The 17,221-nt window shown below is 37.3% G+C and overlaps 1 protein-coding gene across 1 annotated transcript in view; it reads left to right on the forward strand.

Annotated features, from left to right (window-relative positions):
* The window catches only part of CUNH8orf34 (chromosome unknown C8orf34 homolog), a 377,054-nt gene that overhangs the window by 288,275 nt on the left and 71,558 nt on the right, over positions 1 to 17,221 (forward strand). The window contains 1 exon segment of the mRNA XM_025871441.2: positions 13,032 to 13,108. Coding sequence (XP_025727226.1) covers positions 13,032 to 13,108 — 77 coding nt within the window.

Here is a 17,221-nt window from a genome sequence, read left to right on the forward strand (position 1 = left end):
ATTAAAGAAAGTGAAAAAAAAAATCCCAAAGCATAACAAAAAAATTTAACTCAAGTGTAGAGTGTTAAAAACTCCTTCTCATCAAAAGATGCCAGAAATAGGTGAATCAATAAGCCACAAAATAGCAAAATACTTTTGCAATATATTTGTCACTGATTAAAGACGAATATTTAGAATACATAAACAACATACAATTTAATAAAGATCAACAAACCAATAGAAAAATAAGCAAGAGATATGAACAGATATTTCACAGAAGAGGAAACACAAATGGGCCAAATGAACATACGAAAAATGCTTAACTACTGTAGTAATCAAAGAAAAGCAAATTAAGACCCTAGGGGGATGTTGTTTTACAAGCTTTGGTTTGGTATTAATTAGGAAATCAAACAAAAGTGCTGGTGAAGACAGAGATGAAAAGAAACTCATACACCCTAGGTGGGGCTTAAACAATTTTGGAAACAGTTTTCCATTATTTTAAAGTCTTGAATAGTCACATAATTTAAAGCTTAGAAACTCCGCGTCTGGGTAAATATCTTAGAGAAACAAGTCTCAGGTACCAAGAAACGTGAACAACATTTGTTGATATGCTGGTGGATGGGAAAGTGGATACACTGTGGAGTTGTCCCATTATAGAAAACTGCATTTCAAATACACACATAGGATGGTTGAAATCAGAGGTGTGCTGGTAAAATTAACAACTCTTTTTTTGAAAAAGAAAGCCCTGATTTGTAGAGATTGATATTTTCCATGATGTAAATACTTACCACTCTGGCTGATTTAAAGCAACTGATCTGAAAATGGCAGTGGGTCTCCCAATCTGTATGAGCAATTTACAGCTCACAACTGAATGAGTCTTAAAAGCCTAATACTGATTGAACAAAAGCAAGTCATAGAACACCATTTTTATAAAGCTCAAAACTAGCAAATCTAAATAATATATTCTTTAGGAAAACATACATAAATGATAAAATTATATTTAAAGAAGGGAATGAAAGACTCAAAATGGTGGTTATCCTCAGGGGGTGGGGAAGCAAGGAGATAGGATAAGGCAGGTGCTCACAGGTGTATGCAGGTTATTGGAAATGGTCTAATCCTTAAGTTAGGGGGCCGTTTGAAGCTGTTTACCATTGTGCTTTGTAACTAAATATACTATATATATTTTTTACTATATATACATATATATATATACACATATATATACGTTATATATATATTTTATACAGTTGACCCTTGACCAACATGGGAGTTAGGGGTGCCAACCCCTTGCACAGTTGAAAATCCAAGTATAATTTTTGACTCGCCAAAAACTTAACTGTTAATAGCCTACTGTTGACCAGAAGCCTTACCAATAATATAAATAGTTGATTAACACATATTTTATATATGTACTGTATACTGTATTCTTACAATAAAGTAAGTTAGAGAAAAGAAAATGTTATTAAGAAAATCATAAGGAAAATACATTTATAGTACTGCACTGTATTTATTGAAAGAAATCCATGTGTAAGAGGACCCATGCAGTTGAAACTCGTGTTGTTCAAGGGTCAACTATATATACTTTTTTACATGTCAAATGTTAACAACATTAAACATTAAAAAACAAAGTGTTGGGGCGCCTGGGTGGCTCAGTCGGTTAAGCGCCTGCCTTCTGCTCAGGTCATGATCTCCGGGTCCTAGGATCGAGCCCTGTGTCAGGATCCCTGCTCTGTGGGGAGTCTGCTTGTCCCTCTCCTCCCAGCTTGTGCTCTCTCTTGCTGTTTCTGTCACTATCTCTGACTCTCTTAAATAAATAAAATCTTAACAAAACAAAACAATGTGTTGTGGGAACATAAGCCAATGCCAGTGTAGCACAAGACAAGAAATGATAGTAGTTTCTTTATACTGAAATCTCTTATAGTACTAACGAGATGATATACTCCCATGGTAGACCTTTTTTTTAAAATAATTTTTATTGTTATGTTAATCACCATACATTACATCATTACTTTTTGATGTAGTGTTCCATGATTCATTGTGCATAACACCCAGTGCTCCACGCAGAATGTGCCCTCTTTAATACCCATCACCAGGCTAACCCATCCCCCCACCCCCCTCCTCTCCAGAACCCTCAGTTTGTTTTTCAGAGTACATCATCTCTCATGGTTCGTCTCCCCCTCCAATTTACTCCCCTTCATTCTTCCCCTCCTGCTATCTTCTTCTTCTTTTTTATTTTTTAACATATATTGCATTATTTGTTTCAGAAGTACAGATCTGTGATTCATCAGTCTTGTACAATTCACAGCGCTCACCATAGCACATACCTTCCCCAATGTCTACCACCCACCACCACTCCAGCAACCCTCAGTTTGTTTCCTGAGATTAAGAGTTCCTCATATCAGTGAGGTCATATGATACATGTCTTTCTCTGATTGACTTATTTCACTCAGCATAACACACTCCAGTTCCAGCCACGTCGTTGCAAATGGCAAGATCTCATTCCTTTTGATGGCTGCATAATATTCCATTGTGTATATATATACCACCTCTTCTTTATCCATTCATCTGTCGATGGACATCTTGGCTCTTTCCACAGTTTGGCTATTGTGGACATTGCTGCTATAAACATTGGGGTGCATGTACCCCTTCGGATCCCTACATTTGTATCTTTGTGGTAAATACCCAGTAGTGCAATTGCTGGATCGTATGGTAGCTCTATTTTCAACTGTTTGAGGAACCTCCATACTATTTTCCAGAGGGGTTGCACCAGCTTGCATTCCCACCAACAGTGTAGGAGGGTTCCCCTTTCTCTGCATCCCTGCCAACATCTGTCATTTCCTGACTTGTTAATTTTAGCCATTCTGACTGGTGTAAGGTGGTATCTCATTGAGGTGTTGATTTGGATTTCCCTGATGCCGAGCGATGTTGAACACTTTTTCATGTGTCTGTTGGCCATTTGGATGTCTTCTTTGGAAAAATGTCTGTTCATGTCTTCTGCCCATTTCTTGATTGGATTATTTGTTCTTTGGGTGTTGAGTTTGATAAGTTCTTTATAGATTTTGGATACTAGCCCTTTATTTGATATGTCATTTGCAAATATGTTCTCCCATTCTGTCAGTTGTCTTTTGGTTTTGTGGACTGTTTCTTTTGCTGTGCAAAAGCTTTTTATCTTGATGAAATCCCAATAGTGCATTTTTGCCCTTGCTTCCCTTGCCTTTGGCGATGTTTCTAGGAAGAAGTTGCTGCGGCTGAGATCGAAGAGGTTGCTTCCTGTGTTCTTCTTTAGGATTTTGATAGACTCCTGTCTCACATTTAGGTCTTTCAACCATTTGGAGTCTATTTTTGTGTGTGGTGTAAGGAAATGGTCCAGTTTCTTTCTTCTGCATGTGGCTGTCCAATTTTCCCAACACCGTTTGTTGAAGAGACTGTCTTTTTTTCCATTGGACATTCTTTCCTGCTTTGTCAAAGATTAGTTGACCATAGAGTTGAGGGTCCATTTCTGGCTCTCTATTCTGTTCCATTGATCTATGTGCCTGTTTTTGTGCCAGTACCATACTGTCTTCATGATGACAGCTTTGTAATAGAGCTGGAAGCCCAGAATTGTGATGCCACCAGCTTTGCTTTTCTTTTTCAATATTCTTCTGGCAATTCGGGGTCTCTTCTGGTTCCATACAAATTTTAGGATTGTTTGTTCCATTTCTTTGAAAAAAGTGGATAGTATTTGGATGGGGATTGCATTGAATGTGTAGATTGCTCTAGGGAGCACTGACATCTTCACAATGTTTGTTCTTCCAATCCATGAGCATGGAACGTTTTTCCATTTCTTTGTGTCTTCTTCAATTTCTTTCATGAGTATTTTATAGTTTTCTATAAAACTATAGATCCTTTGTCTACAGATCTGTTTCTACAGATCCTTTGTCTCTTTGGTTAAATTTATTCCTAGATATCTTATGGTTTTGGGTGCAATTGTAAATGGGATCGACTCCTTGATTTGTCTCTCTTCTGTCTTGTTGTTGGTGTATAGGAATGCCACTGATTTCTGTGCATTGATTTTATATCCTGCTACTTGACTGAATTCCTGTATGAGTTCTAGCAGTTTTGGGGTGGAGTCTTTTGGGTTTTCCACATAAAGTATCATATCATCTGCAAAGAGTGAGAGTTTGACTTCCTCCTTGCTGATTTGGATGCCTTTGATTTCTTTTTGTTGTCTGATTGCTGTGGCTAGGACTTCTAATACTATGTTGAATAGCAGTGGTGAGAGTGGACATCCCTGCCGCGTTCCTGACCTTAGGGGAAAAGTTCTCAGCTTTTCCCCATTGAGAATGATATTCACTGTAGGTTTTTCATAGATGGCTTTTATGATATTGAGGTATGTACCCTCTATCCCTATACTCTGAAGAGTTTTGATCAAGAAACGATGCTGGACTTTGTCAAATGCTTTTTCTGCATCTATTGAGAGGATCATTTGGTTCTTGTTCTTTCTTTTGTTAATGTATTGTATCGCGTTGATTGATTTGCGGATGTTGAACCAACCTTGCAGCCCAGGGATAAATCCCACTTGGTCATGGTGAATAATCCTTTTAATGTACTGTTGGATCCTATTGGCTAGTATTTTGGTGAGAATTTTTGCATCCATGTTCATCAAGGATATTGGTCTGTAATTTTCCTTTTTGGTGGGGTCTTTGTCTGGTTTTGGGATCAAGGTAATGCTGGCCTCATAAAATGAGTTTGGAAGTTTCCCTTCCATTTCTATTTTTTGGAACAGTTTCAGGAGAATAGGTATTAATTCTTCTTTAAATGTCTGATAGAATTCCCCTGGGAAGCCATCTGGCCCTGGGCATTTGTTTGTTAGGAGATTTTTGATGACTGCTTCAATTTCCTTAGTGGTTATAGGTCTGTTCAGGTTTTCTATTTCTTCCTGGTTCAATTTTGGTAGTTGATACATCTCTAGGAATGCACCCATTTCTTCCAGGTTATCTAATTTGCCGGCATAGAGTTGCTCATAATATGTTCTTATAATTGTTTGTATTTCTTTGGTGTTGGTTGTGACCTCTCCTCTTTCATTCGTGATTTTTTTGATTTGGGTCATTTCTCTTTTCTTTTTGATAAGCCTGGCCAGGGGTTTATCAATCTTGTTAATTCTTTCAAAGAACCAGCTCCTAGTTTCGTTGATCTGTTCTACTGTTCTTTTGGTTTCTATTTCATTGATTTCTGCTCTCATCTTTATTATTTCTCTTCTCCTGCTGGGTTTAGGCTTTATTTGCTGTTTTTTCTCTAGCTCCTTTAGGTGTAGGGTTAGGTTGTATATTTGAAAACTTTCTTGTTTCTTGAGAAAGGCTTGTAGTGCTATATACTTTCCTCTCAGGACTGCCTTTGCTGCATCCCAAAGATTTTGAACAGTTGTGTTTTCATTTTCATTGGTTTCCATGAATTTTTTTAATTCTTCTTTAATTTCCTGGTTGACCCATTCATTCTTTAGTAGGATGCTCTTTAGCCTCCATGTATTTGAGTTCTTTCCGACTTTCCTCTTGTGATTGAGTTCTAGTTTCAAAGCATTGTGGTCTGAAAATATGCACGGAATAATCCCAAACATTTGGTATCAGTTGAGACCTGATATGTGACCTAGGATGTGATCAATTCTGGAGACTGTTCCATGGGCACTAGAGAAGAATGTGTATTCCGTTGCTTTGGGATGGAATGTTCTGAATATGTCTGTGAAGTCCATTTGGTCCAGTGTGTCGTTTAAAGTCTTTATTTCCTTGTTGATCTTTTGCTTAGATGATCTATCCATTTCAGTGAGGGGGGTGTTAAAGTCCCCCACTATTATTGTATTGTTGTCAATGTGTTTCTTTGCTTTTGTTATTAATTGCCTTATATAATTGGCTGCTCCCATGTTAGGGGCGTAGATATTTACAATTATTAGATCTTCTTGTTGGATAGACCCTTTAAGTAGGATATAGTGTCCTTCTTCATCTCTTATTACAGTCTTTGTTTAAAATCTAATTTGTCTGATATAAGGATTGCCACCCCAGCTTTCTTTTGGTGTCCATTAGCATGGTAAATGGTTTTCCACCCCCTCACTTTCAATCTGGGGGTGTCTTTGGGTCTAAAATGAGTCTCTTGCAGACAGCATATCGATGGGTCTTGTTTTTTAATCCAATCTGATAGCCTGTGTCTTTTGATTGGGGTATTTAGCCCATTTACATTCAGGGTAACTATTGAAAGGTATGAATTTAGTGCCATTGTATTGCCTGTAAGGTGACTGTTACTATTGTCTGTGTTCCTTTCTGATCTATGCTGCTTTTAGGCTCTCTTTTTGCTTAGAGGACCCCTTTCAATATTTCTTGTAGGGCTGGTTTCGTGTTTGCAAATTCCTTTAGTTTTTGTTTGTCCTGGAAGCTTTTGATCTCTCCTTTTATTTTTAATGACAGCCTAGCTGGATATAGTATTCTTGGCTGCATATTTTTCCCATTTAGTGCTCTGAAGATATCATGCCAGTCCTTTCTGGCCTGCCAGGTCTCTGTGGATAGGTCTGTTGCCAATCTAATGTTTCTACCATTGTACGTTACATATCTGTTCCTCCCGAGCTGCTTTCAGGATTTTCTCTTTGTCTCTGAGACTCGTAAGTTTTACTATTAGATGTCGGGGTGTTGACCTATTTTTATTGATTTTGAGAGGGGTTCTCTGTGCCTCCTGGATTTTGATGCCTGTTTCCTTCCCCACATTAGGGAAGTTCTCTGCTATTATTTGCTCCAATATACCTTCTGCCCCTCTCTCTCTTTCTTCTTCTGGGATCCCAATTATTCTAATGTTGTTTCGTCTTATCGTATCGCTTATCTCTCGAATTCTGCCCTCGTGATCCTGTAGTTGTTTCTCTCTCTTTTTCTCAGCCTCTTTATTTTCCATCATTTGGTCTTCTATATCTCTGATTCTCTCTTCTGCCTCATTTATCCTAGCAGTTAGTGTCCCCATTTTTGATTGCACCTCATTCATAGCCTTTTTGATTTTGACTTGGTTAGATTTTAGTTCTTTTATTTCTCCAGAAATGGTTTCTCTCAATAACTTCCACACTTTTTTCAAGCCCAGCTAGAATATTTAAAGTCGTGATTCTGAACTCTAGGTCCGACATCGTACTAATGTCTGTATTGAGTAGGTCCCTGGCAGACGGTACTCTCTCTTGTTCTTTTTTCCTGAGGTGATTTTTTTCATCTTGTCATTTTGTCCAGAGGAAAATAGATGAATGAGAGAACAGAATGCTAACAGGTTAACAACGTTTCCAGCAAATATACTCTATACAAATCAGAAAAGACCTGAAACCAGGGGACAAGAAAGGGAAAGAAAGAAGAAAGAGAAAAAAAAAGGAAAAAGAAAAAGATAAAAACAAACAAAAACAGAGCAAAAAAAAAAAAAACCGAATATGATCAAATATGATCAGGCTAGTGCATAGATCAGTGCCACATAGTAGATTTTGGATGTATTTTGGTCTGTTAGAAGAAAGTGCCTGCTAAAATTTTAAAGGAAGAAAGACTTATAGATGTACAAAATAAGGGCTGATACAGTGAAGGGATGGAAGGTGACTGTAAAGATGAAAACTATAAAAGATTTTATAAAAGGATTTGATAAGATAAGAAGTTGTTTTTAAAAAGAAAGAAGAAGATTTAAAAAATAAAAAGAAAAAAGAAAAAAAAAAGGGAGAGAATGTGATCAGGCAGGAGACTAGAACAAAGCCATACACTAGTGATTTAGGGTATATTTTCATCTGTTAGAAGAAACTGTATCTCAAAATTTTAAAGAGAGAACAACTTATACATATATGCCAAAAATAAGGGTAACTACTATGAAGGGATAAAAATATGACTCTAAAAATGAAAAATAAAAAATATTTTTTTAAAAAAGGGATTGATAAGATGTTGGTTGAAAAAGGGAAAGAGAAAAATTAAAAAAAAAACAGTTAAAAAATTAACTTTGAAAAACTAATGAATTATGGTAAAAAAGCCATGAATTCTATGTGCAGTATTCCCCTAGCGCTGGAGTTCTCCCGTTCTCCTTGATCGGTAAACTTGGTCTTGGCTTGCTGGCTGTTCGTGCTGATCTTCTGGGGGAGGGGCCTGTTGCCGTGGTTCCCAAATGTCTTTGCCGGAGGCGGAATTGCCCCGCCCTTGTGAGTCCGGGCTAAGCAAACTGCTCGGGTTTGCTCTCAGGAGCTTTTGTTCCCTGCAAGCTCTCGGTACAGCTTTGGAGGACCAGGGCGAAAATGGTGGCCTCCCAATCTCCACCCGGAGGAGCTGAGAACTCGGGGCCCCACTCCTCAGTGCGCCCCCAGAGAAAAGCAGTCACTCCCGTCTCCCCGGTCTCCAGCCCCGCACTCCATGCTCACCCGGCCTGTGACCGAGCGTTTCTATCTCTGGCACCCGACCCCGTGTGGAGTCTCCAAACCCAGCAGATCCCTGCGTTGCGCTTCCGCGCCGCTCCTCCCGGGGGAGGAAGGGGAGTCCCCCCGGCTCTGCTGCTTGTTGGGTCCCTGCTGGAGGAGCAGTGGCCTGACTGGGCCGCGGATCACAGTTTATGGCAACCGGGAGCTGAGAGCCCGCGCCTCGGCTCCGTCTCTGCGGCCGGCTTCCCCGCTCCGATACCTGGGAGCTCTGGCGCACTCAGTCACCCCTGGTCTTTCTGTGACCCCAAGGGTTCTGAGACCACACTGTCCCGCGAGGGTTCCACCCCCCGCCTAGCCACTGGAGCGACGTCCCTCAGCGGAGCCGACTTCTAAAAGTTCCGATTTTGTGCTCCGCGGCTCTATCACTTGCCAGAAGCGGCCGACGGAGGCCCCCACCCCCGCCGTCTATCCTCCCGAATATCGCCTCGGATTCACTTCTCTGCACGTCCTACCTTCCAGAAAGTGGTCGCTTTTCTGTTCAGAGTGTTGTTACTCTTCTTATCTTTGATCTCCTGTTGAGTTCATAGGTGTTCAGAATGGTTTAATCCCTATCAGCTGAATTCCTGAGACCAGACAAAATCCAGGTCTTCTACTCCTCCGCCATCTTGCTCCCCCCCCAAATAAAATCTCCCATGGTAGACCTTTAACATTGACAATGAAAGATGAACCATGTGGCACTAGCGAAACGGAGAACCCAGGTTGGCCATTCCTTGACATTCTAGGTTTGGAGTCAGCCTGGCTTCTCTTCATTGATAGTCTTGCATGTGTACCTTTACTTAAGCCATTCTTCCTTGATTCATAGTGAATTCTTTTCCTCCCCTCTGCCCATTCAGATTCTGTGCTCTAAGATCATGTCAGGTCTCCCTGGTGTCCACCCCACACCAGTTTTCTTTTTCCTTTTTCCCTAATAGTTTCTGAATTACTTCTTGTGTGTTGTTCTTGCTCCATTGGATTATATGCTTCTTGAGGCTTTCTTGTGTTCCCCATCATGCCTGGTATAAAACTAGACAAAAAGCAGATATTATTTAATTATTGGCCCATTATTATTTTTTAATTTTTTCAAAACCACTGGAATCCACTAACCCACCAAGGAGATATATATCCTTCAGCAATCACATTTACATAATAACTGAGTATTGTAGGGATTTAAAGTTTTTGGAAAATTTTCACAACGCATTGTCACTAATATGTGGTTGATTATACTTCATTGCATCCACGGGGGGGGGGGAGGGACAATATTCATTAAGCTCCTTTCTTGAACTGCTTATATCCTGAATTCTTTACTTTCAAATTTTAGTAAACCGAATCAGCAAATTACAAAATATAATTTTCTGATTCAATACACTCTTTTCCACTTAAGTTAGATTACTAGATTCAGTAATTAAATATTTTTTGGCATCATCTGAAGGTGTGGATGTGATTTTTTATGTCAACTGTGCATCCACATTGTTTGGCTCAATAAACATACATATTTCTATAAATAGGTGTAACTTTCTGCAAAAAAAAAACTCTGTTGTGACATAAACAGCAAAAGTAAAACTAATGAGAGAAAAAAGTTGGATATAGTTAAACATTGTGGTAAACCTACAGATTTCTAGGTTCCTACCTGTGTGCCCAGTCAGTCGCATTGGCTAAGTTTCTCAGCCCAGTGCTGCCAGATACTGTTAGATTTTGACAAAATCACTTTGTCTTTCTGTGTTTTGGTTTCTTCTTCTCTAAAATGAAAAGACAAGATAAATTCTAATATTTGAGAAATTTAGATACTCATTTCCCCCTCCATGCGATTGAAAAAAGCTCAAAGAGTTCATTGCTTGAATTTTGAAAATCATTTATACTTTTTAAGTACAGTGAGTATACTGTCATAAAGAAATTGTTCTGGAATAGAGTAAAATAGCTTACACATATGCACCCACCAATTATTGCTAATAAGCAATGCACTCAGAACACTTAAAAAATGGAATGTACTCCTCCAAGCATTAAACATGAAGATTTTATTTTCATGATGTCTATTGTCCCTACTGGTATATTAGATTGATATTCTGGCACTAGATTTGGACTATTTAGAAGGGTTTTTTCAACTTAACAACTTTTAATATGGATATGTAAATTTGCAAATATTCTGGCAGCACTTCACCATTGTCCTTCTACACTAAGTTGAATGGACCTCACTATATTGTAGATCTCACTGGATATGGCACCAATAGCCAGGAAGAATTCAACCAAGACAAGAACAGAACAGAATGTAAAACCATAAAAAGTTACCACTACCTTCCCTTTATAAATGTTCATTTTTCTTAAAAAATTAATATTGTAAAGGTGTTCAAGTATATTCCAAGAGAGAAAGAGTCATAGAAAATTATCTTGCTCAACTTGTTTTGAAAGCATCAAGTTGAATGCCTGGCATACAGTATTTATTGAATTAAATGATTATACAAATACACAAATAAATGGATGAATGAATTGATTAGTACATACATGCATTAAAAATCAAACAGAGTGACAGGGGTGCCTGGGTGGCTCAGTCGTTTAAGCATCTGACTTCAGCTCAGGTCGTGATCTCTGGTTCTTGGGATAGTGTCCTGGGATTGAGCACCCCCCCCACCCAGAGTCGGCTGGGTGCTCAGCGGGGAGCGTCCGCTGTCTGCTTCTCCCTCTCCCTCTCCTTCTGCCCCTCCCCCTGCTCATGCTCTCTCTCTCTCAAATAGATAAATAAAATCTATTTTAAAAAATCAAACAGAATAACAATACTTTTTTAAAATCGTTAACTGGGGGTGCCTGAGTGGCTCAGTCGGTTAAGCAAGCATCTGACCAGCTCAGGTCCTGGGATCGAGCCCCTCATGGGGCTGCCCGATCATCAGGGAGTCTGCTTGACCCTCTCCTTCTGCCTCTGCCTCTCTCCCTGCTTGTGCTCTTTCTGTCTCTCTCAAATAAGTAAATAAAATCTTTAAAAATAAATAAAATCATTAACTCACTGAGAAAAACTTGAGAATAGTGAGCATTTCTAACTTAAGAAATCAACAAATTTACAAGAGGGTTGGTTTTCTTCTGTGTATGTAATATGCTTTGTAATGTAGAATAGGACATTTTAATATTATTTATTAAGTCAATATTCTACTTAATTTTAATACATAAGTGAAACAAAAAATAGTGAGTGAATACTAAAATTACACTGATATTTGCTCACAGTTATATAGAATATAATTCAGCCTTGTAGGACTTAAATTATGCTAATTTATACATTCTAATTTAAAAAATCAATGTCTTGTCATCCTTACAACTGGATGTTAGTAGGTAGGGGTTCAAGTATTCTTCATAAATGGATTAATATTTTTGAACTTGTGTAATTCTCATCATCTGTCCTGATTTTATCAACAAAAATTTGCTTCTTTTGGATGTCATTGTTTTGTTTGGAAGGGTGGTAGGTAACATTTTAAAATTTATCTATGGCTCAAGAAAGTATGTCGTTCTTCCAAAGTTAGTTTTATGTTGGAAAGAATTCTGTGTTCTAAAAAAAAAAAAAAAAAATCTACATTTACATCTAGATAAACTATGTGCCCTGGGATTTAGTAAGTTTTCTTCTTGAATGTAAAACTCTGAATTATTAGAGACAGAGCTCCACGGTTCAAAAGCTATGATTATGGATTTGTGCTAAACTTTCCACTGTCTCTCTGGTCTTAGGTGACCATTAAGCTTTTGAAGGATTTAATGCTTTGATTTTATTCCCAGAGTGCACATTTTATGCAGTGGAAAAAATCTACCTCCATATGTATGTGAATCTGAAGGAAGGTCTTCTTGAGGGATTCATATGTCTCTTTCAAATATTAATAAATATAAGAAACCAATTTTAAAAGTTTCCAGTGGTTTAAAATACTTTCCTCTTAACTGATTTTTGGAATTCAAATAGAAGGTTATTAAAACACAGACTTTTTCTAATGTTCCATATATCTATCCTATTGCAGAATTATTTATAACCCTTAGAAATCCTTGTTGTTGTAATTAATGTAACTCAGTAGATATAAGGAAAGGGTTGCCATCATTTTATTCACATATTAGAAAGTCAATATTCACCCACTCCTCAAATCTAGTCAAGCTAAGTAATCAGGACGTCTCACTTGATACTTAAAATGGAAAACCCACTACCATTTCATGGGATGTACCTTTCTCTAAACTTTTCAGAATTTGCCATTCCATTTAATAGAGAGAACACAAATTGGTGCTTAAATTGTGTAGCCAAAAAAAAAAAAAAGAAAGAAAGAAAGAAAAGGAGACAGTGGAGAAATAAAACAAATATAAAATTACAAGCCAGAAAATGGACATTAATAAAAGTTCCAACAGTTAGCTAAATCATATGCCAAAAGCAGACTTGCTCTGACAAACGTAACTGCAGTTGTCACACATTTTTTATCTCATCGAGTCCTTCTCAATTAGAAATACTTAACATTTTTCAAATGTTGTCCTTAAATAAACAGCATTCTACCGTTTATTTTAACTCACGAACACTATGATTTTTCAAGAACCAGTTTGGTCACTTTCATATCCTTCTCATAATAGGTTTACATATCACAGAGTTAGTAAGCAATATTTGACAACAATTTATTCATTCTTTTTGTAAAAATAGATTCTTTACCCGGGACTGAAGAAGCACTAATGGAAGAGGGTGAAGAATTTGAGAAAGCATCTAAATTAATAGGACCTGTAAGTACATTCATTTACTTAACTTTTTTCTTAATTCCTAAAACTGATGTATATTACCAGTAGGAAATTCTAAAAGGAATAGGAAATAATATTCTTTAAATTAAAAAATACTTTCAAATGTGCGTCCAGTATATCCCTACACCATCATGCTGAGTGCTTGATTACAGGTATACAGCAAAGCAGGACTAAGTTCATTCCGCAATTGGGGCAGAAGACTCTTTTTTAAAAGATTTTATTTATTTCAGACCCAGAGAGAGAGAGAGAGAGAGAGAGCGCGAGCGGGGGGGGGGGGGGGGGAGGGGCAGAGGAAGAAGCAGACTCCCCACTGAGCAAGGAGCCAGATGCTGGACTCAATCTCAGGACCCTGGGATCATGACCTGAGCTGAAGGCAGATGCTCAACCGACTGAGCGACCCAGGCGCCCCAGGGGCAGATGATTTGAATAAGTTGGAAAAAGCTATGTTCTGCTATTGTTAACTGCTGGCTTGTGCACATGAATATTCTAAAAGATTATGAGCTGCCATCCTAAACGTCATTAACTATACACATCTTGATAAAAATTAAATGTTTTGCATATCCTGGAAGTTTACATATAACTTAAGCTTGCTGTTAATTGGTTGTGAAGTCCTTGCGCTCTTTTTGTTAAACTAGATCTCTTCAATAGAGTAGATTGAGAAAAAAAACCATTAGGTTTAAGATTTTCGATGAAATTTAATTTTAAAAGAATAAACAGAAAAAATAAAATCTACCTGTGAATTCTAAGTGTAAAGTTTGTAAAAGATTGAGTTGCTATAAAAATGGCTACGCAGTCTTGCATCACCTTAAATTTAATATTTAAACTGGGTTTATATACAACAATAGTCTCTGTATAAGCTTGCTTGGGCTGCTGTAACAAAGCACCACAGACTGGGTGGCTTACACAACAGAAATTTATTTCTCCCCGTTCTGGAGGCAAAAGTCTGAGATCCAAGTACTAGGGTTTGTTTCTTCTGAGGCCTCTCTCCTTCCTCTTAAGTGATCTTCAGATATTAAAAGCTGTTAGCATCTCTCATCTGAGACTCGTTTTCAGCCCAAACACAATTTGTTCTTTCAACAAATTCTTACATTGTATAGTTTTCAAAGACTTCAGTATCTCTGACACTTTCTCTGAGCATATTCTTGTTTGCCAAGGCCCCTGTAAAGTGTGGGTTCTGCCACAACCAAGCCCAGGGTTCCGGATAATGTTCCCACATCGGAGAGTATCATGGGGTAGGCACTTGATCAAATATTAATTATCTTTGGATTATAATCTGGGATTTTACTAACTTTTTTAAAGGAACTTTCTGATATTTATAAAATTCAGTATGTTTTGACAATCTCATAATGATAAAAGCATGTCCTCATTCAGGTTGTGAGAATGTTTCATTCATTACTTTTTGCAAAATTTTTTTTTCTTCCTCTGTGAATTTCACCAAAATCCCTGTATATCCCTCATATATAAAAGAATCCTACTAGATTCTTTTCCTAATCACTTACTAAAATCAAGATAGATCCTGTGCATAGTATTTTCCTTGCTTATAATACCTAATAACCCAAAAAGGGAAAGAACACTTCTCAGTGATTTCAAGCTGTGAAAGATTTTTACTTACTTTTCTCAGTGTTTACATAGTGCTTTCCTAACGCAAAAATTTGTTCTAAGCCAATTTTACTTGTTTTCACTTATCATTCATTAGGTTTTGGGTTCTTAAAAATTCTACAATTCTATTTAATGTCAAAATAACTATTTAATTCTTTTTGGAAGCCTGCAGAATATAAATAATACATGGAGAAATAAATTAATATCACTACCCTGAACATAATTTCTACACAACAGCTGCTTTTATTATGAAGAAAACATGGGTTAAAAAAAAGTCAGATAATATTTTAGATGCAAATTCCCTAAATAATATTTTTTAAGATTGTATTTTTGGTTAATCAAAGAGAAAATTGTGGCTTTATCTAAATATTAATGGAGAATTGGAAGAAAACTGAACATTTTTCTTTATTACCGTAAGAAATGCAAAATACTTCAAAGCAAATTTTGAGTCACATCCTGTAAAAATATAAACATGCCACAAATGTTGAAATTCATCTAGAGCAGTTTCAACACATGCTGTCTTATTTGCTAACTTTCCTTATTGGGTATTGGATATTAATAAGTAGGTAACAGACTCTTGAAAACTGTTTTCCCCAGGGGCTTAACCCATGTTTAAAATATTTTATGACTATTTTGTGAATATTTGAAGGAGGTAAAGGGAACATTTAGATTTACATTTTTATCCTCCCCCAAATAAACAAGTCATTTTTTTGAAATTTCCCTTTCCTCCACCTCCTCCTTCTGCATCCTGGAATGTTTCTTAGCATATGTACATATTATGAAGATTAAAGGTAGACTTGTTAGAGACATCTATTCATTAGAAATGAACTGACAAAAAGAAAATCTTAGGAAGAAAATGCCAAGCAGCAGATACTGATTAATGAACTTTAGTTCATTATATATAGTTCATTATATATATAGTTCATAAATATAGTACACAACTTTTGTTTAGATCAATGATCCATAAAGATTCAATATTAATGATTTTTTTAAATTTCACAATTTCTATAGCTTTCTTAATCTTCACAATTCTATTTTGTTTCGTTCAACATCTTACTTTTTTCTTTCTCCTTTATAAATCTCTTATTTTATTCATTAGTCAATACCAATCAGCCTATCATAAGCAGAGTCCCATAGCATTTTATGCAACTAGTCATCATTCCTTAAAGTAGAAAAAAATTTTAAAAAGGACTCCAGTAGGGAAGGTTTTCCTAAAATTTTCAGGAGTTACTAAAAGTGTGCTTTTAATACATTTTCCTTCTGAAAAGTTTTATCCCTTTGAAAAGTTATGTTAAATTAACTAGAATGAGAGTAGTAATAATAATGATATCATACATTTCTACAGCACTTTTTAATTGTTAAGCATTTTTACATACTTACTATCAATTGTCTCAGAATTTTGCAAGTCCTTATGCACATAGGCTTGACTACCCTTGGGTGAAATCAGTAGTACTCTAAAGTTTCGGTGAGCATACTGAGCTTCCAAAGATCATTTGTCCATGTCACATAGACAGGGCAGAACTAAAACTCATATTTCCCAGTGCCGCACACTCTCCCAGAACTTGTCGGGATCCCTACAATTACTAAGGTAGTAGGGCCTCTATTAAATAGCATACGTAATATAGAAAAGATAAAAATTAGGCCATTATCAGTAGCCAGTATCAAAGGTAGAATTATTCATTAGATTAAGTAGATAGCGAAAAAGCAGAAGTTTGAGGTACTGGATCATGATAGATAATTTTTAAAAATTATTTTATTTAAATTAATTAATTAACATATAGTGTACTATTAGTTTCAGAGGTAGAGTTCAGTGATTCATGAGTTGCATATAACATCCAGTGCTCATTACACCACGTGCCCTCCTTAATGACCATCACCCAGTTACCCCGTCTCCCCACCTCCCTCCCCCCCCCCCTGCAGCCCTCAGTTTGTGTCCTAGGGTTAAGAATCTCTTGTGGCTTTAGTGATACAGGGACAAGTGGATGGCAACCCTCAGTTTGTTTTGTAGAGTTAAGAATCTCTTGTGGCAGGTGCCTGGGTGCCTCAGTCGTTAAGCGTCTGAGTTCGGCTCAGGTCATGATCCCAGGGTCCTGGGATCGCGTCCCACATCGGGCTCCCTCCTCGGGGGGAAGCCTGCTTCTCCCTCTCCCATTCCCCCTGCTTGCATTCCCTCTCTCGCTATCTCTGTCTCTGTCAAATAAATAAATAAAATCTTAAAAAAAAAAAAAAAGAGTCTCTTGTGGTTTGTCTCCCTCACTGGTTTGTCTCTTTTATTTTTCGCTCCCTTCCCCTATGATCCTCTGCTTTGTTTCTTAAATTTCACATATAAGTGAGATCATATGATAATTGTCTTTCTCTGATTGACTTACTTCACTTAGTATAATACCCTCTAGTTCCATCCATGTCATTGCAAATGGTAAGATTTCATTTTTTTGATGGCTGAGTAATATTCTAGTGTGTGTGTGTGTGTGTGTGTGTGTGTGTGTGTGTGTGTGTGTG

The sequence above is a fragment of the Callorhinus ursinus genome, unplaced genomic scaffold (assembly GCF_003265705.2).
Source record: "Callorhinus ursinus isolate GAN/ISIS: 27379988/994484 unplaced genomic scaffold, GSC_fseal_2.0 scaffold5, whole genome shotgun sequence".
Lineage (NCBI taxonomy): Eukaryota > Metazoa > Chordata > Mammalia > Carnivora > Otariidae > Callorhinus > Callorhinus ursinus.